Source organism: Haematobia irritans, chromosome 5 (genome assembly GCF_050003625.1).
Source record: "Haematobia irritans isolate KBUSLIRL chromosome 5, ASM5000362v1, whole genome shotgun sequence".
NCBI lineage: Eukaryota > Metazoa > Arthropoda > Insecta > Diptera > Muscidae > Haematobia > Haematobia irritans.
In genome coordinates, this window is record NC_134401.1 from 115,862,899 (window position 1) to 115,885,611 (window position 22,713).

Genomic DNA, 22,713 nt, shown 5'->3' on the forward strand with positions numbered 1-22,713 from the left:
ATTTATAGAAAATTTTGTCAAAACTTTATTTCTATAGAAAATTTTGTCAAATTTTTATTTCTATAGAAAATTTTGTCAAAATTTTATTTCTATAGAAAATTTTGTCAAAATTTTATTTCTATAGAAAATTTTGTCAAAATTTTATTTCTATAGAAAATTTTGTCAAACTTTTATTTCTATAGAAAATTTTGTCAAAATTTTATTTCTATAGAAAATTTTGTTAAAATTTTATTTCTATAGAAAATTTTGTCAAAATTTTATTTCTATAGAAAATTTTGTCAAAATTTTAATTCTATAGAAAATTTTGTCAAAATTTTATTTTTATAGAAAATTTTGTCAAAATTTTATTTCTATAGAAAATTTTGTCAAAATTTTATTTCTATAGAAAATTTTGTCAAAATTTTATTTCTATAGAAAATTTTGTCAAAATTTTATTTCTATAGAAAATTTTGTCAAAATTTTATTTCTATAGAAAATTTTGTCAAAATTTTATTTTTATAGAAAATTTTGTCAAAATTTTATTTCTATAGAATATTTTGTCAAAATTGTATTTCTATAGGAAATTTTGACAAAATTTTATTTCTATAGAAAATTTTGTCAAAATTTTATTTCTATAGAAAATTTTGTCAAAATTTTATTACTATAGAAAATTTTGTCAAAATTTTATTTCTATAGAAAATTTTGTCAAAATTTTATTTCTATAGAAAATTTTGTCAAGATTTTATTTCTATAGAAAATTTTATCAAAATTTTATTTCTATAGAAAGTTTTGTCAAAATTTTATTCCTATAGAAAATTTTGTCAAGATTTTATTTCTATAGAAAATTTTGTCAAGATTTTATTTCTATAGAAAATTTTGTCAAGATTTTATTTCTATAGAAAATTTTATGAAAATTTTATTTCTATAGAAAATTTTGTCAAAATTTTATTTCTATGGAAAAGTTTGTCAAAATTTTATTACAATAGAAAAATTTGTGAAAATGTTATTTCTATAGAAAATTTTGATAAAATTGTAATTTATAAAGAAAATTTTGTCAAAATTTTATTTCTATAGAAAATTTTGTCAAAATTTTATTTCTATAGAAAATTTTGTCAAGATTTTATTTCTATAGAATTTTTTGCAAAATTTTATTTCTATAGAAAATTTTGTCAAAATTTTATTTCTATAGAAAATTTTGTCAAAATTTTATTTCTATAGAAAATTTTGTCAAAATTTTATTTCTATAGAAAATTTTGTAAAAATTTTATTTCTATAGAAAATTTTGTCAAAATTTTATTTCTATAGAAAATTTTGTCAAAATTTTATTTCTATAGAAAATTTTGTCAAAATTTTATTTCTATAGAAACTTTTGTCAAAATTTAATTTCTATAGAAAATTTTGTCAACATTTTATTTCTACAGAAAATCTTGTCAATATTTTATTTCTGTAGAAAATTTTGTCAAAATTTTATTTCTATAGAAAATTTTGTCAATTGCTACCAACTGTGCCAACCGTTATTGAGATGGTGAATTTCTGAAAATCGTGTTCTCTGACGAGGAAACTGAACGTTAGATTACTCCCATACACTTGTGTGATTCAAATCAATATAAAACTTTTCCTCACAAATAAATGGTCTTTAAAATGGGTAACACTTCGTGTCAGATGCCTTGTAGTATGGGATATTACTACACGATATAAAAAAAATCACAAAAGTGGAACACTATGTCAAAAATGTGGCATGTAAGTGTAAAAGGTGCCTCAAAAGTATCATCGCATGAAAAAAGGGCACATTTTGTGACTAGGATGGATGGACTCGGAAATTGAAAACTGAAGATTACTTTCAGTTTTATCGTATGATACAATCTTTTTCCTCACCAAACATTTTATTACCAATAATAATTTCTAACCTATCCGTTCGTCTAGCTTAATTTGTCTAATATCAAATAATGTGCACTAAAGGAAATTGTCTGTATTACATATTTGGCTAAGAGACGCTATATAGAAAACTAATCAAAAAAGCCATTTTAAGAAACTAAATGACAAGGAAAATACATAAACAATTATTACTCAAAAAAATTATAAATAAATTGGAAATGTTGCTTTAAATTAAAGTGGAGTTCAAGAAGACTGCCACAGAAGAAATACACGTAACAGCAAAAAACTTCTTCCTTAACCATCAACAATATTGGAATATGCACTGACTTGCTTGCTTTTTGGTTTGAAGACTACTCGGAAGTTCATGCTATGCATTTGGAATACATTTTAAATAATTATCACCATGTACAAATATGAAAAGTAAAGGAAAACCATGGAAAGATATGGCACAAGCAAACCATCCAAAAGTGAAGAAAGAAGCCGTAGACCAAACTTCTCCATATCATACTCCAGACATTGTGATTGTTGGTTGCACTGCCAAAACGTATTTGTTATTATGGGGCAAATGTGACATGACAGACAAATGGCAACCACTGTGACTGTGTGGCATGACAATTTGACTCGAATGCTGAAATACAAAACGTGATGACCCATTTAAAGGGTCTTAATGGGGAGGGAGGTGTGATGGCTTCTTTGGTTTTGGTCTTTTTGGGATTTATTTGCTATTACCATCTTTCCCCACGATTAACTCTTTGCCATGGTTTGGTGGCTGGAATGATAAATGCAATTAACATGATTTTGTCTATAGGCCATATTCTATTCCTTCATTTGATTATGGTTTTGTATATTATATGGCATGCGAGGCGGCTGAGGTCGAGAATGAAGAAAACCACATGATGATGATATTTATTAAATTGCCTAAGCAAATGTTTACTTGATTACTTTATATAAATAAGAATCATGGTCCCTATGAACGTGGTTGGGAAAAATATTGTTATTTAATTTTATTACCCTAATAACTTTTGTGGGAAGCTCACATTTAAGAGGAAAATGATTAAAACGGTCCTTCGATTGCCTTGAGTGAAAGTCTGTTAAAAGTGTTTGATGGAAATGGTCCTTCGTTTCCATTCAATCGAAACAGATAATGGATCAACTGAAATGGGGACTGGTTATCCAAAGCACTGCATACGATTTTGGCCAACCTTTGGATTAAATTATTAGTTTTGTTCGCCTCAATAAGGTTGTACTTCAATGTTATCCAGTTATGGTTACAACTTGACTAAAATGTTTCTTCTATTTTATATAAATGGTACAGGTCAATTAGTTCAATTATTATGGTCCTTCGAATCGACAAAAATGATCTTTCGATCTTGTTAAAATGGTCCTTCGACTACACCAGATTAATTCAGTTTGAAAAGTACACGGTTTCGGCTTGTTTTGACCCTAATTTTGGAATTCTGTTTCTTTACATACTTATTCCCAAAGTTACTTTTTACCCTTCTTCCTTCCATTTTATATAAATGATACAGGTTAATTAGTCTTTCGGTTGAGTTATAATGGTCCTTCGAGTTGATAAAAATACTCTTTTCCAAGTGTAGAGATTTGATAGAAGTGGTCCTCAGACTCGACAAGATTATTTTACATTGAAAAGCTCTACGCTTTCGGCTTGTTTTGTTGTCCATTTTGACCTTGTTTGGTTTAGTTTAGGATTTCTGCTTCCTTCGATTTGATAAAAAATACTCTTTCGAGTGGATAGAATTTGTTTTTTTTTATCGATTTGATAGAAATAGTCATTCGACTGTACAAGTTTATTTTACGATGAAAAGCCTAAGCCTCTTTTGTGGCCTAATGATATTCTTCCATTTTACCATTTTTTATCTAGTTTAGGAATTCTGTTTCCTCCATGCATTTATTCCCAACATTTCCGCCGTTCCTAGTGTTCAAATAGGTTCAGGCTCGGTATAATATCTCCTTCCAATTCAGATAATTCAGGTTATAGTGAATGTCCTGGCTTGAGGATATACATAATGGACACAACTACCGCCATTTTCTTGCGTAAACCGGTATCAGAATTAGGATGACGAAGGTGAATATATTCGTGGATACTGAAATGAGAATAGTAGGGGATATATGCGACCATGAACCGTTGTAGAGAGGAGATAAGCGCATATTCTGAACATGGAAGATTTCGCATCATTTGGTTACAGGGTTAGGTTAGGTTAGGTGACAGTCCGATGTATCAGGCTCACTTAGACTTTCAGTCCATTGTGATACCACATTGTTGAACTTCTCTCTTATCACTGAGTGCTGCCCGATTCCATGTTAAGCTCAATGACAAGGGACCTCCTTTTTATAGCCGAGTCCGAACGGCGTTCCACATTGCAGTGAAACCACTTGGAGAAGCTTTGAAACCCTCAGAAATGTCACCAGCATTACTGAGGCGGGATAATCCACCGCTGAAAAACTTTTTGGTGTTCGGTCGAAGCAGGAATCGAACCCACGACCTTGTGTATGCAAGGCGGGCATGCTAACCATTGCACCACGGTGGCTCCCCGGTTACTGGGTCACACAGGAACGAAGTCAAAGTAGCCAACTAAAGGTCACTAACGGAGCCACCATGGCCAAATGGTTTGCACGCCTGCTTTCGGCCGAACACCCTCTCAGTAATGCCTGTGACATTTCTGACTATTTCAAAGCTTTTCTAAATGGCTTCACTGCAATGTGAATCGTCGTTAGGACTCGGCTGTAAAAAGAAGGTCCTTTTGTCAATGAGCTAAAATCCGGCAGCACTCATTGAGAGAAAAGTTCACCACCTGCGGTATGACAATGACCTGAACAGTCTAGGTGAGTCAGCCACTACACCCAACCAAACCTAAATGTAAGTCGCGAGGTCCAGTAGAACAGCTTGAGTGTCAAAAAAGCAAAAATAAGATTATGTAGTCCGAACAAGGTAAAACTTAAGGGATTGGTGAAAAAGGGAGAGATACAGTTGAACTAGGTATGGACTTAGAGTCGTGAAAAGTGGAATTTACTTGCGAGCACATGAAAGAAAGTAGAATAAGACATGCAACCCTACCACGTTGTTTCATTTCGGATAAAATATTTTTAAAGTTGCATCTATGGGTCCCCATTTTTCGTTTTGATATAATGGTGCTTCGTTAGCTTTAGCAATAACTGGTACGTGTCAATGACTCTCAGACCACTGGACAGAATTAAAATGATCCTTCGACTTGATAAATTGGTTCTTCGAGTATACATGTTTTTTGTGAATCAATTAGATGTTTCAGCCGGTTTAATTATAATGCTTCTTATATATTATATAATTGGTACTGGTCGTGGTCAATGTGGGTATAACAGTCCCATAGATTGGTCCTTTGATTTGATAGAAATGGTCCTTCGACGACGAAATGGTCCACAACCAACTATTTCTTTACAAATGTTCCTTAAAATTGATCAAATGTTTCTTGGAACTGATAGAAATGGTCCTTCGAAGTGGTAGAAGTGGTCCTTCGACTTGATCGAAATGGTCCTTCGACTTGATCGAAATGGTCCTTCGAATTCGACTCATCAATTTTACTTTTTTTGATTTTTTAAATACTTCAATGTGGCTATAAAAGCCTCATGGATTCACCAACTAGTTCTTTTGTATCAACAAACATAGTCCTTCGAATTGATAGAAATGGTCCTACGACTTGATCAAAATGGTCCTTCGAATTGATAGAAATGGTCCATCGAATTGGTTGAAATGGTCCTTCCACTAAATCTATTTACTATTAAATTTTATCTATATTTTTAACTTCTAACTGACAGTATCGTTGATTGGCCAACTAGTTCTTTAGCATCAACAAAAATGGTCCTTCGATTTGATAGAAATTATCCTTACATTAAAATAACAATTAATCAAATTGAAAAGAATCCCGATTCTGTTCACTTTTATTTTTTTATAATTTTTGGAATCATGTAACATTATGTACAGTTATTTTACATTCATTCACTCAAAAAAAAAATCAAATCTGACAAGGTCATTTTTTTTCAATTCCTCATGTAATGTTGTTCCAGTGTTCTTCGGGGAGGGCTACAAGTATACGACAAACAAAAATGCGTTACTAATTGAGAAAATAGCTTTTTAATGTAATGTTTTCGTGGTCACATTAGCGACACTCAGTCAGTCATGCTGAAATTTGTCGGTGGTAAGAGAAGTTGACGCTTTAACTCTCGTGTCTGACATGATGTTAAATGAAAAAAATCTGGATAATGCTGCCGCTCGAATCTCGCTTGCTTTGTGTGTCTATCTTGTTTTTAGAAATGCCAAATCATGGCATTTTCTGTGTTTGTTTTTGCCAGGCGGTGGCGGCTTACTACTCTTGTAATAGGACGGTGTTTAAATACCCATTAACACCAAACATGCTGCTGGAATAGAAGGCAATTATAATACAAAAAAAAATTGTGGAAAAAAGCTAAGCAAAGACAGATTTCAGCAGGTTAATTGTGTCGACTTGTCGAGAGTCAAGCCAAGTTATTTTCAAATGACATTGAATGTGGAGCATTTGATTTATGTTCATGCCATGAGGAAAAATGCTGGGGAAAAGGGGGATTCTTTAACACCTCAAAACCCAACTCTAGGTTGGTTAATGTCAATTGTGCCTAAAGCTTTTTGAACAATGCAAGAATCATTATGGTTTTTTTTTCATAGAAAAAAAATGCAACATCATGTGACCCACTTATATTTTCTACATTGCCACTTTTATGCTCCTTAGGGCGGATTGGATTTTAGACCTCCTTGGTTAAATATAAAGACATTATTGATATATTTTGTTTAAGCAATTGTTAAATGGTTGGTGAAGAACCTCTCAATAATACAAAAAAACAAAAATAATTTGAAATCTTTGGCCATAACTGGAGTTCTTTCTTTCTTTGGCTTCTTTCTTTTGGTTCTTTGGCTAAAAATAATTATAAATTTTTTAACTTGTTTGTTTTTTCCTATTTTATATGTAAAGGGTGATACGGTCAAAATTTGGTCAATATAAACTTGACGTATTTCTTTCAATTTTGCATTTAAAAAACCTGAACACCCCTCATTTTGAAGGTGTGTGTGTGTGTAGAATGTTGCTCCTATTTTGATTTTGGAATTCACTCTTCAGTTGTCAAAATGCCGTCCAAGCAAGAAGAGCAGCGTATCAAAATTTTGCTCGCGCATCGTGAAAATCCGAGCTACTCGCACGCAAAGCTGGCAAAATCGCTAAAAGTTGCCAAATCAACCGTTACAAATGTAATTAAAATGTTTGGGGAACGTTTATCGACAGCCAGGAAGTCTGGATCGGGGGGAAATCGAAAACCGGAAGCCGCTGAGACGACAAAGAGAGTTGCCGGTAGTTTCAAGCGAAACCCTAACCTCTCTCTCCGAGATGCCGCACATAAGCTGGGTGTATCGTCTACAACCGTGCATCGAGCCAAAAAACGAGCCGGACTATCGACTTACAAGAAGGTAGTGACTGCAAATCGCGATGATAAACAAAATACGACGGCCAAAGCGCGATCCCGGAGGCTGTACACGACGATGCTGACGAAGTTTGACTGCGTGGTAATGGACGACGAAACCTACGTCAAAGCCGACTACAAGCAGCTTCCGGGACAGGAGTTTTATACGGCAAAAGGAAGGGGAAAGGTAGCAGATATTTTCAAGCACATAAAACTGTCAAAGTTCGCAAAGAAATATCTGGTTTGGCAAGCCATCTGTACCTGTGGCTTGAAAAGCAGCATTTTCATAGCTTCCGGGACAGTCAACCAAGAAATTTACGTGAAAGAGTGTTTGAATAAACGTCTGCTGCCTTTCCTGAAGAAACACGGTTGTTCCGTACTGTTTTGGCCGGATTTGGCATCTTGCCATTACGGTAAAAAGGCCATGGAGTGGTACGCCGCCAACAACGTGCAGGTGGTTCCCAAGAACAAGAACCCTCCCAACACGCCAGAGCTCCGCCCAATTGAGAAATACTGGGCTGTTGTCAAGCGGAACCTAAAGAAGACCAAAAAAACTGCTAAGGACGAGCAGCAGTTCAAGGCAAACTCGCTTTCTGCGGCGAAGAAGGTGGACAAGGTGGCTGTACAAAATCTAATGGCAGGTGTCAAGCGTGAGGCCCGGCAAGTCAGATTTGGAAAAGCGAAAGCCTAACTGAATATTTTTCCTGAATTTTATACTAATTGAACTTGAAAAAGAAATTTAATTTGATTTTTTAAATAAACGATTTCACCAATTTACACACGTTTTCCCTTGACCAAATTTTGACCGTATCACCCTTTAGGTCAAAAATTTATCGAAACTCAATTCAGTTCTGTTCCAATAGTGTATTATTAAGTAACCCATAGTCACCAAGTATATTCTTTGGAACGAGAGCTATACAACATTTTAATTTTTATAGGAAATTTTCATTTCTATAAATTTTCCGAAAATTTAATTTCTATAGAAAATTTTGTCAAAATTCACATTTTTATAGGACATTTTCGGACAGTTTCATTTCTATAGGAAATGTTGTTAAAATCCATTTCTATAGAAAATTTTGTCAAAATTCACATTTCTTTAGGAAATTTTTGGAAAATTTCATTTCTTAGGAATTTTTTCCATTTCTATCGGAAATTGATGGAAAATTCCATTTCTATTAGAAATTTTGTCAAAATTTCATTTCTATAGGGAATTTTGTCAAAATTTCATTTCTATAGGAAATTTTGTCAAAATTTCATTTCTATAGGAAATTTTGTCAAAATTTCATTTCTATAGGAAATTTTGTCAAAATTTCATTTCTATAGGAAATTTTGTCAAAATTTCATTTCTATAGGAAATTTTGTCAAAATTTCATTTCTATAGGAAATTTTGTCAAAATTTCATTTCTATAGGAAATTTTGTCAAAATTTCATTTCTATAGGAAATTTTGTCAAAATTTCATTTCTATAGGAAATTTTGTCAAAATTTCATTTCTATAGGAAATTTTGTCAAAATTTCATTTCTATAGGAAATTTTGTCAAAATTTCATTTCTATAGGAAATTTTGTCAAAATTTCATTTCTATAGGAAATTTTGTCAAAATTTCATTTCTATAGGAAATTTTGTCAAAATGTCATTTCTATAGGAAATTTTGTCAAAATTTCATTTCTATAGAAAAATTTGTCAAAATTTCATTTCTATAGGAAATTTTGTCAAAATTTAATTCTATAGGAAATTTTGTCAAAATTTAATTTCTATAGGAAATTTTGTCAAAATTTCATTTCTATAGGAAATTTTGTCAAAATTTCATTTCTATAGGAAATTTTGTCAAAATTTCATTTCTATAGGAAATTCTGTCAAAATTTCATTCCTATAAGAAATTTTGTCAAAATTTCATTTCTATAGGAAATTTTACCAAAATTTCATTTCTATAGGAAATTTTGTCAAAATTTCATTTCTATAGGAAATTTTGTCAAAATTTCATTCCTATAGGAAATTTTGTCAAACATTCTATGCTATAGGAAATTTTGTCAAAAATTCTGTGCTATAGGAGATTTTTTCAAAATTCTTTCGAATAGAACATTGTTTCAAAATTCTTTAGTATTGAATGTTTTGTCAAGATTTCTTTGATATAGAAATTTTGTCAAAATTTCGTTGATATAGAAATTTTGTCAAAATTACTTTGATATAGAAATTTTGTCAACATTTCGTTGCTATAGAAATATTGTCAAAATTTCTTTGCTATAAAAATTTAGTCAAAATTCTTTGGAATAGAAAATTTTGTCAAAATTTCATTTCTTTAGGAAATTTTCATTTCTGTAGTAAATTTTCGAAAATTTCATATCTATAGAAAATTTTCTATAGTCAATTTTCAGAAAATTGCACCTTTACAGGAAATCTATTGAAAATTCTATTTTTATAGAAAATTGTTTATTCCAATTCCAGTTATGGGAACCCCTGAGGAGACGTTCGAGCTATCACAATTAAATTATCACGATTGTTTGCCGAAAACTCTCACAGAATTTTAATATCGTTTTATTTATTCAATTTAAATTGAATTGTCTCTATTTTTGTTTTCGGCCATAAATTATGCCCTCAAAAGGGACTTGTTGCTCGAAAGTCAATAAATATCAATAATTATTGTTATTAGACATGTCTTCTCAATTCTAGTTTTGAAAATTACCATATGCCGTTACAAATAAAAACACTTTCGTTTTCCTCTCTTTTTTATTAATACAACAATAACCAAAATCAATTCACATATCCATATGTCCCCAATAAAAAAATAGAAAACTATTTTTCAACTTGTTTCCCCCATCCAATTGATTTTGTATGTGGTTCGATTTGTTTCTTGTCTGTCTGCCTAATTATGTCAACAAATTTATGTTTATTGTAAACGATTTTGAAACTTTTTTTGGTAGTGGGTAGAGATTTTCATTTACATGAACGTTTTGTTTGACACCAGAAAATATTGCTGTTATTATTGGTGTTGTGTGTGAAGTTTGATATTCCTCTAATTATGTGTATTTAATTCTCTAATTGAATATCCAATTTATTTTGTTATAAGTTTAATGCCTGTGGCTTTTGATGGAGGAAGTTGTGTTGGAACTGGAATCGTGGGTGTTAAACTCATTTGTTTGCGCTGTAAATTGGATTTGATTTCAGTGTAACATATTTTGAAGAGCTCTTGAATGCGCGTCTCTTAAGCTGTTGAACTTCAATGAAGAGTTCTTCTGTTTTGCGTTTTTTTTACGAACAATGAATGCATTCAGCATTGAGTTTGACCGCCTGGGTGACTGTTGGTAAACTATGGGGAATATTGCAACAAAACAAAAATGAATTTAATGAAATTAAAAAAAAAAAAGAAATGGAATTTTCAGAAAATTGCCTATAGAAAATTTTAAATAAAAAATAAATTGTGACAAAATTTCCTATAGCAAAGAAACTTTTACAAAATTGTCTAAAGCAAAGAAATTTTGACAAAATTTCCTACAGCAAAGAATTTTTGACAAAATTTCCTATAACAAAGAAATTTTGACAAAATTTTCTATAGCAAAGAAATTCTAACAAAATTTTCTATACCAAAAAAATTGTGACAAAATTTCCTATAGCACAGAAATTTCGACAAAATTTCCTATAGCAAAGAAATGTTGACAAAATTTCCTATATCAAAAAAATTGTGACAAACTTTCCATATCACATTCACATACATTGTAACAAAATTCCCTATAGCAATAAATTTTGACAAAATTTCCTATAGCAAATAAATTTTTCAAATATTTCCTATAGCAAAGAAATGTTGACAGCATTTCCATAGTAACTAAATTGTGACAAAATTTCCTATAGCAAAGAAATTTTGATAAAATTTCCTATAGCAAAGAAATATTGACAAAATTTCCTATAGCAAAGACATTTTGACAAAATATCCTATAGCATACAAATTTTGACAAAATTTCCTATATCATAGACATTTTTCACAATTTTCTGTATCATAGAAATTTTGACAAAATTTCCTATAGCAAAGAAATATTGACAAAATTTCGTATAGCAAAGACATTTTGACAAAATTTCCTATAGCAAAGACATTTTGACAAAATTTCCTATAGCATAGAAATTTTGACTAAATTTCCTATATCATAGAAATTTTTACACAATTTTCTGTACCATAGCAATTTTTACACAATTTCCTATAGCAAAGAAATGTTGACAAAATTTCCTATTGCATAGAAATTTAGACAAAATAGGATATAGGAATATTATAGAAATTTTGACACAATTTCCTGTATCATAGAAATTTTGACAAAATTTCCTATAGCAAAGAAATTTTGACAAAATTTCCTATATTATAGAAATTTTTACACAATTTCCTGTATCATAGAAATTTTGACAAAATTTCCCATAGCATAGAAATTTTGACAAAATTTCCTATATCATAGATATTTTTACACAATTTCCTGTATCATAGAAATTTTGACAAAATTTCCTATAGCAAAGAAATTTTGACAAAATTCCAAATAGCACAGAAATTTTGACAAAATTTCCATAGTAAATAAATTGTGACAAAATTTCCTATAGCAAAGAAATTTTGATAAAATTTCCTATAGCACAGAAATTTTGACAAAATTTCATAAAGCAAAGAAATTTTTACAAATTTTCCTCAGGCAATGAAATTTTAATAAAATTTCCTATTGCAAATAAATTTTTCAAAATTTCCTATAGCAAAGAAATTTTGACAAAATTCCCTATAGCACAGAAATTTTGACAAAATTTTCTGAAGCAAAGAAATTTTTTTAAAGTTTTCCTAAGGCAATGAAATTTTAATAAAATGTCCTATTGCAAATAAATGTTGACAAAATTTCCTATAGCATAGAAATTTTGAAAAAATTTCCTATATAATACAAATTTTGACAAAATTTCCTATAGCAAAGAAATTTTGACAAAATTTCCTATAGCAAAGAAATTTTGACAAAATTCCCTATAGCACAGAAATTTTGACAAAATTTCATAAAGCAAAGAAATTTTTACAAATTTTCCTCAGGCAATGAAATTTTAATAAAATTTCCTATTGCAAATAAATTTTTCAAAATTTCCTATAGCAAAGAAATTTTGACAAAATTCCCTATAGCACAGAAATTTTGACAAAATTTTCTGAAGCAAAGAAATTTTTTTTTAAATTTTCCTAAGGCAATGAAATTTTAATAAAATTTCTTATTGCAAATAAATGTTGACAAAATTTCCTATAGCAAAGAAATTTTGACAAAATTCCAAATAGCACAGAAATTTTGACAAAATTTCCATAGTAAATAAATTGTGACAAAATTTCCTATAGCAAAAAACAAAAATTGACAAAGTTTCCTTTGCAAATAAATTGTGGCAAAATTTCCTATAGCAAAGAAATTTTTAAAAAATTTTCTATAGCAAAGAAATTTTGACATAAGAATGAAATTTTGACAAAGGAAGGAAATTGTAACAAAATTTCCTATAACAAACAATTTTTGACAAAATTTTCTATACCAAAAAAATTTTGACAAAACTTCCATAGCAAATAAATTGTAACAAAATTTCCTATAGCAAAGAAATTTTTAGAAAATGATCAATGGCAAAACAAAAAATACAAAATTTCCTATAGCAAAACAAATTTTTTAAAAAATTTCCTATAGCAAAAAAATTTTGGCAAAATTTCCTATAGCAAAACAAATTTTACAAAATTTCCTATAGCAAAGAATTTTTTAGAAAATTTTCTATGGCAAAAAAAACAAAATTTTACAAAATTTCCTATAGCATAAAAATTTACAAAATTTCCTATAGCAAAAAATAATTTTACAAAATTCTAAAACATTTACTAAAGAAATAAATTTTTCGTAATTTTTCTTTACGAAATGAAGATTTTGAAAATTGAAATTTTAGGAATATTTGGTTTTCAATCAAAGAAATCTATTTGTTTTCCTTTTCCCTCATTGTGTTTGTGTATCTATGAGTTTGGGTATTTATTATTCATGACTTAGTCACGCATTTTCAAAATTATAACAACTGTGCGAGAAATGTGTAAAAAAAAAATACAAAAGAAAAAAAGATTTTTCTGTTTTGAATTTGAGTACAACGTATGTTTTTTGTTTTTGTCGTCTTCCGCTGCAACATGACTTGAATCGGTGCAGTTCACTGCAGTTGCATGACCTAAAATTGATATGAATGTTGTACGAGTGCCGGAGAGTGCACTTATCTTTGTGCCACAATGCACTTTGATGCTGTTCATCCGCCATCATCATCAACAACCAACCATGGGCTTGGCATAGTTTAATGATGACTGCTTGCATTTATTTACCACTTGTTGAGTTTTTGTGGTTATTTTGAAACTATTTTTTTTGGGTTATCTGAATGAATTAAAAATGGGGTATTTATGCACCCTCAAAAAAAATCGCTTCTTTAACATATGTTCCAAACATATTTTGCAGGAAGCACATATATTATTGCATACTGCCGAAACATTAATATGTTTGTTTTATGTGAACATATTATATGTTTGGAAGCATTTTGAGCCAAAAATATTATATGCTTGGAAGAATTTTTCCCAAACACGATTGTGCATTCCCTAACATACTCGTAATTTTCACTTCCACGAAATTTTTTAGTTATTGGCACCTTTCTCTGTAATACAAATAATGTTGAAGAAATTATTCACTTTTATAAATTTTTTAAATTTTACCTTTCGCCTGCACGGAGAATCGAACCGAGGACCATACAGTTTGTAAGCCAACACACTATCCACTGGGCTACGTAGCTGTTATAGTCACCAGTAGATAATTATCGTTTTAAGTTACATTTATATAGCATAGTTTGCAGCGCCCACGAGCCCATGCAAACATAACATTATTTAACAGAAACATACATTTGTTTGCCACGTGGAGCAGTGGTTAGCATGTCTGCCTTGCATGCAAAGGGTCGTGGGTTCAATCCCTGCTCCGACCGAATTTTTTTTTTTTAATTTACACATTTATATTTATACTATATTAATTTTTTTAAATGAAACATCGAAATGTGCGTTATTAAAGATTTATAGTCAGTAACAGTGCTTGATATAAACGAAATTGAATGATTTTTGGATAAAATATTATTTTTTATTGCAAAAATAACAATCTTGTAATAAAAAACTGTTTTTGTACAAAACTTTAAAATTTGGAAGGAATTCAAAAACTAACAAAAGAAGAACGTGGAGTCGAGTATAAACATACATACATAATTTTATAATATAAACATAAATTTATTTAGGAGTGAACAGTTTTTTACTAGCATTTAACACCATCGCTCTAAAATTCCTTTTATTTTTCTTTAATAATTCATTTTAAAGAAAATAAACTTTTTAAATTGTTTTAGCTGTAAAAGTCGAACTTAATGCCCGCTTTTATATTTGATGGTGTCCGTCAACTCCTCGTGGACTACTTTTTAATAAAGTGAAACTAAACTTTGTTTTTTTACATTTTACTGTGTAATTTTTCACTATTTCCTCCTTATTTCATTTTACCGTCCCAACTCTAAAAAGAGTATAGTGCCCTTTCGTTATTTTTATGAAGACCCCTGATTTCTTTTAACGAACCAAGAAAAAAATAATGCCAAAATGATAAACAAAACACATGTCCACACATACATAAAATGCTGCTCTCAAGGCGAAAACATAAGCTGTTTGTTTTTCAAATGTCTATTCTCTTGGTTCATAATGTATATTCTCTTTATTCAAATTAAATAATATTTAGACTTAAACATATCAAATTTTTGGCCTTATCATAAAACAGTTTTCCGAAACAACATACAAGCGGTTTCACAGAAATTGTTCTCTTTTGACTCTTTTGCTGTGTTATATTGATATCTTTCGTCAACTCTCCCGGTTTCCATCTCTATTTCTCTCTATACTCTCTCTGTCGCTTTGAATAAAATATCACAACATATGTATGTTTAGTCAAAATTTGTAAATTTATATATGTTTGTATTCACACATATGATTTTTATGAAACATTCATGCCCCAAACATAATATATTCTAACATATTAACATAGATGTCCCAAACATTTAGTGTTAGTTTAGGAAAATTACATGTTCGCACTTAAATATATTGTGGTTTAAAATCGTGCCCGAAACACATTTTGTTTATATAGGAACATATGAAAAACATATTTTTCTAACAGTGTGGAGAAGATATGAGATAAAATATTTATGGAAATTAATTTTTAATACCAATTTTTGACTATCTTTAGAGGTTAAGAAAGACTCCCAATTAGATATTTAACATAGGAATTGGATCTGGAAAAATTAAATATGGGAAATGGAATAACATCTTTCGCCTCTGAACGAGATGCTTGTTAAGTGCTCAAAGTTCTTTTTAGGAAGTATATTTAAAACCAAAGTTGAAAGGTTCAATCACAATTTTCAATGCTTGTTTAAGTATCCAGCGAAAAATATTAGAAGTTGTTCTAAAGACACAACCTTGAAAAGATTTCCAAAAATGGTCGATACTTTAGATACCCGAAAGCTCGGCTAAACTAGAAAATCTATTCACATTTTCGTATAGCGTAAATTTATGTAGTAAACCAAATATATCCATTCCTTAATGTCATATCGCATCTATTGTATTTAGGAATTTAAGCCAAACAGTTTACAACAATAGCGACGCGAGCTACCTATAATCAAGTACATAAATTAAATGAATATTAAATTTTTCAGCCATCTCATTGAGAGATTTTCCGTGCTCTGCAAAAATGTTTGGAAATTATATCTTTGCAAATTTGTCCAGATTTTTATTGATCAAATTTCTCTTATCCGTCTGATTACGTGTTTAGCTCCGTGTCCGAAGAGGGAGTCACCAAACTTTTATGCTTAGAGGTTGTAGTGCTTGAATTTTCTCCATAATAATTTCGTGGTACGAGGCATGTGGAGACTTTTCAAGGACTTTAAGGTAGCTTCTTCAGTCAATGACCTCTGATTGGTAAATAAATCCCATAATATTGAAGGATAGGCGTGATACAGATCTCTACGAATCTTCTGTAGCTTTCATGGGAATTATCTTAAAATTTTCCATATATCATATTACCATTTTCCATAAATCACTTTCTCATTTCATCTTAAAAGTTTCCACTTCAATTGATTAATTTTATAAAATGGTCATACATTTCGATTTGTCAATAGACACTTAGTTTAAATTGGCTTATAGCCGACTCGTATTTAAATTTATGGCAATTTATTATGGCTCCTTTATCATAATATTATTTATTAATCATTGTCATATCTTCCTTTCTCTTTGCAGATTTACAAATAAAAAAAGAATAAGAGCCACAGAAAGAAGAAGTGAAAAGCCAAATGACGACAAAATCGAAATTCATTGAAGCGACATTCACTTGAAGCTGTAGCAATCGAAAAAGAAAAATAAGCACAAAACAAAAAAATATCCAATATCGAAACGATTACAAGAAAAAGAAAATTGAATTTCCATTCCTTTTCGAATAGACTGAGAAGATCAATTAAAATGTCTCGTCAATTGTTATTATTAACATTTTGTAATATTCAAACGACTTAAGAAGTTTCAATTTGAACTTCTGCAAGATTCAAAAGTAAAATTAAATCAACATCTCGAAATTATTAAAGAAAATAGAAACGCGTCGCGCGAATTATTTTATGATTACCTATTTTTAAGGAATCGTTATTTCACACGATTCCGCGATCGATAACAAACAACAAGTCTGTCATTAATGTCAATTAAATAACAAAGCAAAACTATTACGCAGGAAATATCAATTATTCAACATTTAATCAAGAGGAAACAAACACAACAGCATCACGATGGATATGAGCATGGAACGTGATAGCTCCGCTTTGGGGAGCCTCTTTCAACAGATCATCAATGATATGAAGGTAAGATTAGATAGCTAAAGCGTATAAACTCTTTTATAAGGTGACATATAATTTAAATACCAAGATTCTTATCCTCACTTATTTGAGGACAATTTTAAAATAATTTAATTAAAATTAAGACATGGGATATTACCGCTAAACTATCGAGGAAATTTTTTCTATTAAACAGAACTTAATTGCCAATACATTTCACTATACTATCGAGAATATGTGATAACCATTTGCCGCATCTGAATATTAGTAAACAGCCAATTTTTGGAATATCATAAAAAGTATTCACCCTAAGTACTTTACTATGATGAAATTTATAAATTAAACAAAATATTTTCAACTTCTATTGAATTTGGAATAAAAATATGGATACTAATCACTATACTATCGAGGAAATTATTTAAATTTGTATTCAAATGAAGGATAATATTGTCGACCATATATGGACAAATGTTCCCAATTCGAATATTAATACCATATACAATAAAGGAAATACCCAATATTTACGGAATGATTAATCTAAACAATAATATATCCCTGCATTACAGAACTTTTGCATTACTGTATACATGTGATCTGAAATTGAACAGTTTATTGAGCAATAAAGGATACTAATCACTATACTATCGAGGATACTTAAAAAATGTGTAAACTTGTAATATTAATATATTAAGGGAAGCTATAAATATGGGGAAAATCTTTAAACTAGGCAACATCATATGACAGCGTTATGGATCCTCGGTATAAAGGCATTTGATATGACAACTATATTATCAACTAAACAAGGTGTAGACGGAAAACTAATCACTATACTATCGAGGATGTTCTAAACATTTGACCTATCATAAATTGATTGTTAATAGCAGCATATTTTCCTAGTAACAATCGAGGAAATTTACACTAAATGTACCTTATAACAAATATATTCGGCCAGGCCGAATCTTATGTACCCTCCACCATGGATTGCGTAGAAACTTTTACGAAAGACTGTCATCCACAATCGAATTACTTGGGTTGTGGTATCTTAAAACTTCTTAACATCGTTTTCTAAATTGTGAGTTAGTCCATACGTGGTATATATTAGACAAAAAAGTTATGTATAGGTAAGTCTACAAATAATTACGATTCGATATGGACTTTTGCACGGTACGTAGAGAGCCAGAATTAAAATATGTGGGTCGCTTATATGGGGGCTATATAGAATTATGAACATGATATGGACCAATTTTTGTGTGATCGGGGATCGAATTATCTGAGGGCTATCTGAGGACTCCAAAACCATATCTCGGGATCGGTTTATATGGGGGCTATATATGATTATGGACAGATATGGACCACTTTTGGCATGGTTGTTAAATATCATATACACGTTCCAAATTTCAACCAGATCGGATGAATTTTGCTTCTCCAAAAGGCACCGGAGGTCAAATCTGGGGATCGGTTTATATGGGGGCTATATATAATTATGGACTGATATGAACCAATTCCTGCATGGTTGTTGGATACCATATACTAACATCACGTACCAAATTTCAACCGAATCGTATGAATTTTGCTCTTCCAAAATGCTCCGGAAGTCAAATCTGGTGATCGGTTTATATGGGGGCTATATACAATTATGGACCGATGTGGACAAATTTTTGCATGGTCAGTATAGGGTGATACGGTCAAAATTTGGTCAAGGGAAAACGCGTGTAAATCGGTGAAATCGTTTATTTAAAAAATCAAATTAAATTTCTTTTTCAAGTTCAATTAGTATAAAATTCAGGAAAAATATTCAGTTAGGCTTTCGTTTTTCCAAATCCGAATTGCCGGGCCTCATGCTTGACACCTGCCATCAGATTTTGTACAGCCACCTTGTCCACTTTCTTCGCCGCAGAAAGCCAGTTTGCCTTGAACTGCTGCTCGTCCTTAGCAGTTTTTTTGGTCTTCTTTAGGTTCCGCTTGACAATAGCCCAGTATTTCTCAATTGGGCGGACCTCTGGCGTGTTGGGAGGGTTCTTGTCCTTGGGAACGACCTGCACGTTGTTGGCGGCGTACCACTCCATGGCCTTTTTACCGTAATGGCAAGATGCCAAATCCGGCCAAAACAGTACGGAACAACCGTGTTTCTTCAGGAAAGGCAGCAGACGTTTATTCAAACACTCTTTCACGTAAATTTCTTGGTTGACAGTCCCGGAAGCTATGAAAATGCTGCTTTTCAAGCCACAGGTACAGATGGCTTGCCAAACCAGATATTTCTTTGCGAACTTTGACAGTTTTATGTGCTTGAAAATATCTGCTACCTTTTCCCTTCCTTTTGCCGTATAAAACTCCTGTCCCGGAAGCTGCTTGACGTAGGTTTCGTCGTCCATTACCACGCAGTCAAACTTCGTCAGCATCGTCGTGTACAGCCTCCGGGATCGCGCTTTGGCCGTCGTATTTTGTTTATCATCGCGATTTGGAGTCACTACCTTCTTGTAAGTCGATAGTCCGGCTCGTTTTTTGGCTCGATGCACGATGCACCCAGCTTATTTGCGGCATCTCGGAGAGAGAGGTTAGGGTTTCGCTTGAAACTACCGGCAACTCTCTTTGTCGTCTCAGCGGCTTCCGGTTTTCGATTTCCCCCCGATCCAGACTTCCTGGCTGTCGACAAACGTTCCCCAAACACTTTAATTACATTTGTAACGGTTGATTTTGCAACTTTTAGCGATTTTGCCAGCTTTGCGTGCGAGTAGCTCGGATTTTCGCGATGCGCGAGCAAAATTTTGATACGCTGCACTTCTTGCTTGGACGGCATTTTGGCAACTGAAGAGTGAATTCCAAAATCAAAATAGGAGCAACATTCTACACACACACACACCTTCAAAATGAGGGGTGTTCAGGTTTTTTAAATGCAAAATTGAAAGAAATACGTCAAGTTTATATTGACCAAATTTTGACCGTATCACCCTTTAATGGCATTCAATGACACAATAATAAATTGACACAAAAAGCATCTTAGGGTGAAAAAAAAGTCCAATTTGATAATCTGGATTTGATTCGCAGATTTTATTAATTTTAATAGCTTCCCTATTTATATGTTTCATAATGACAAGTTTACGGAATCGATGGCCTAAATTTACTTGCCTCTTAAACCTTTTGACTATCGATGTCCACTTACGAGGACTTTCGAAAATGACACTTAGTTTCGATTTATTTCTCTATGAACAATAAAGTATAAAGTTAAAAAAATGTTATTTTAAAGTAGAGGCTTTAAGCTAAAACTGCATTTCTAAAAACTTCTTTAGCAATAAACGAAAAATACGAAATTTTGAGACTCTTTTTCTACTGTATGCCTCCGATAAATGGACATTCATACAAGAACTATAATCCTTTTTGTATTTTTTCTCACATTTCGATAGATAAAGGGTGATTCTTTTGAGGTTAGGATTTTCATGCATTAGTATTTGACAGATCACGTGGGATTTCAGACATGGTGTCAAAGAGAAAGATGCTCAGTATGCTTTGACATTTCATCATGAATAGCCGAACGATCTGCCACAACGTCGAATTTTCAGTGAATGGGCCCTAGAAAAGTTGGCAGAAAATCCGCTTTTTTATCGACAAATTTTGTTCGGCGATGAGGTTCATTTCTGGTTGAATGGCTACGTAAATAAGCAAAATTGCCGCATTTGGAGTGAAGAGCAACCAGAAGCCGTTCAAGAACTGCCCATGCATCCCGAAAAATGCACTGTTTGGTGTGGTTTGTACGCTGGTGGAATCATTGGACCGTATTTTTTCAATGATGCTGTTGGACGCAACGTTACGGTGAATGGCGATCGCTATCGTTCGATGCTAACAAACTTTTTGTTGCCAAAAATGGAAGAACTGAACTTGGTTGACATGTGGTTTCAACAAGATGGCGCTACATGCCACACAGCTCGCGATTCTATGGCCATTTTGAGGGAAAACTTCGGAGAACAATTCATCTCAAGAAATGGACCGGTAAGTTGGCCACCAAGATCATGCGATTTGACGCCTTTAGACTATTTTTTGTGGGGCTACGTCAAGTCTAAAGTCTACAGAAATAAGCCAGCAACTATTCCAGCTTTGGAAGACAACATTTCCGAAGAAATTCGGGCTATTCCGGCCGAAATGCTCGAAAAAGTTGCCCAAAATTGGACTTTCCGAATGGACCACCTAAGACGCAGCCGCGGTCAACATTTAAATGAAATTATCTTCAAAAAGTAAATGTCATGGACCAATCTAACGTTTCAAATAAAGAACCGATGAGATTTTGCAAATTTTATGCGTTTTTTTTTTAAAAAAAGTTATCAAGCTCTTAACAAATCACCCTTTATAATTGGCCAAATAACCATTATTTTCGTATGGCCATTTGATCACAATTCAAGAGCTATATAAGTTCTGAGAACAAACTTATATAGCTCTTTAAATAATTGAGGTAGGTCCTCAAAACTACTACTTGTAGAAAAATTAAAGTTTTTACCATTACTTTGCGTCGTTAGATTTTGAATCTTTGCATAGTTTGTCATAGAAACTCATAATTCACTTTGCGTCGTGTTTTTTTGGAACGTATCTGCGACGCAAAGCGAGGTCTAGGTGTAGCATGTAGCACTCGTTCAGTTTACGTTTTTTTTGCATCGTCAAAGTTATTATCTTTCCCTCTGGAAATGCAACCATTTCCTTCCAATGAACCCATGGTGCTTGTTCCGCCTCAAAAAATACCAATTAATCTGCTTTTTGGTTTTCAATGTAGTTTTTACTGGATTTTTAATTGCTTCGGGGTAAATAGAGAGATATAAAGAAGCCCACACATTTAATCGCCTTTAAGTCACACCATTCAATTACAATTTCAAATAGAAAAAAGAGTCATTGACATTTATCCGCTATACGGTCGCCAACACCAATCGCCATCAAGCGAACCGAAACTCCAGATGCTTGTCTTTTCAAAGCCACAAACCGTCACCACCCTCACTTCAAACTAAAAAAAAAAAAAACAAAAATAAATAAATAGTTTGAGTACAAAGAAAAACCTCATCATAAGCTCAGATGAAATCTCAGTAAACCGAAATACAAATAAAACAAAGAGCTAACAATAAGATTGAGGTTTTAAAACAAAACAAATCTAACGCAGTGATATTGAAACAATCTAAAGTGATATCAAATGGTACTTGAGCCATGACTGAATTTGAAGAAAAGCAAAAAAACAACACAAACTCTGGCTCAGGTCTCTTGTATGTGTAAAAACTCTAAAAAATAAAATTGAAAAATAAAAAAACTACAACAATTTCATACTTGACTTAAATTACAAAAAAAAATTAAAACTTTTTTTCTACAGAGAAGCGAAGAAAAACCCAAAAACTCAAGTCAATGTTTTAAGAAAAAAATTCAACACCTGTTCGAAAAAAACATAGAGAAAATCTACACTTATGTTAGGGATTTTATGGAATGTCTTTATTTTGCTTGAGGAAAGAATAATGTTGCACATGCGCATTCCTTTGCTTTGTATTTGCA

At 31.7% G+C, this 22,713-nt stretch overlaps 1 protein-coding gene across 16 annotated transcripts in view; it reads left to right on the plus strand.

Annotated features, from left to right (window-relative positions):
* mim (missing-in-metastasis) overlaps positions 1-22,713 on the plus strand; it is a 333,252-nt gene that overhangs the window by 65,923 nt on the left and 244,616 nt on the right. For all 16 annotated transcript variants that reach the window (XM_075312282.1, XM_075312283.1, XM_075312286.1 and 13 more), the window contains exon 3: positions 16,622-17,226. In XM_075312282.1, the coding sequence (XP_075168397.1) occupies positions 17,155-17,226 (72 nt within the window). In that variant the 5' untranslated portion in view covers positions 16,622-17,154. The remainder of the gene's footprint in view (positions 1-16,621; positions 17,227-22,713) is intronic.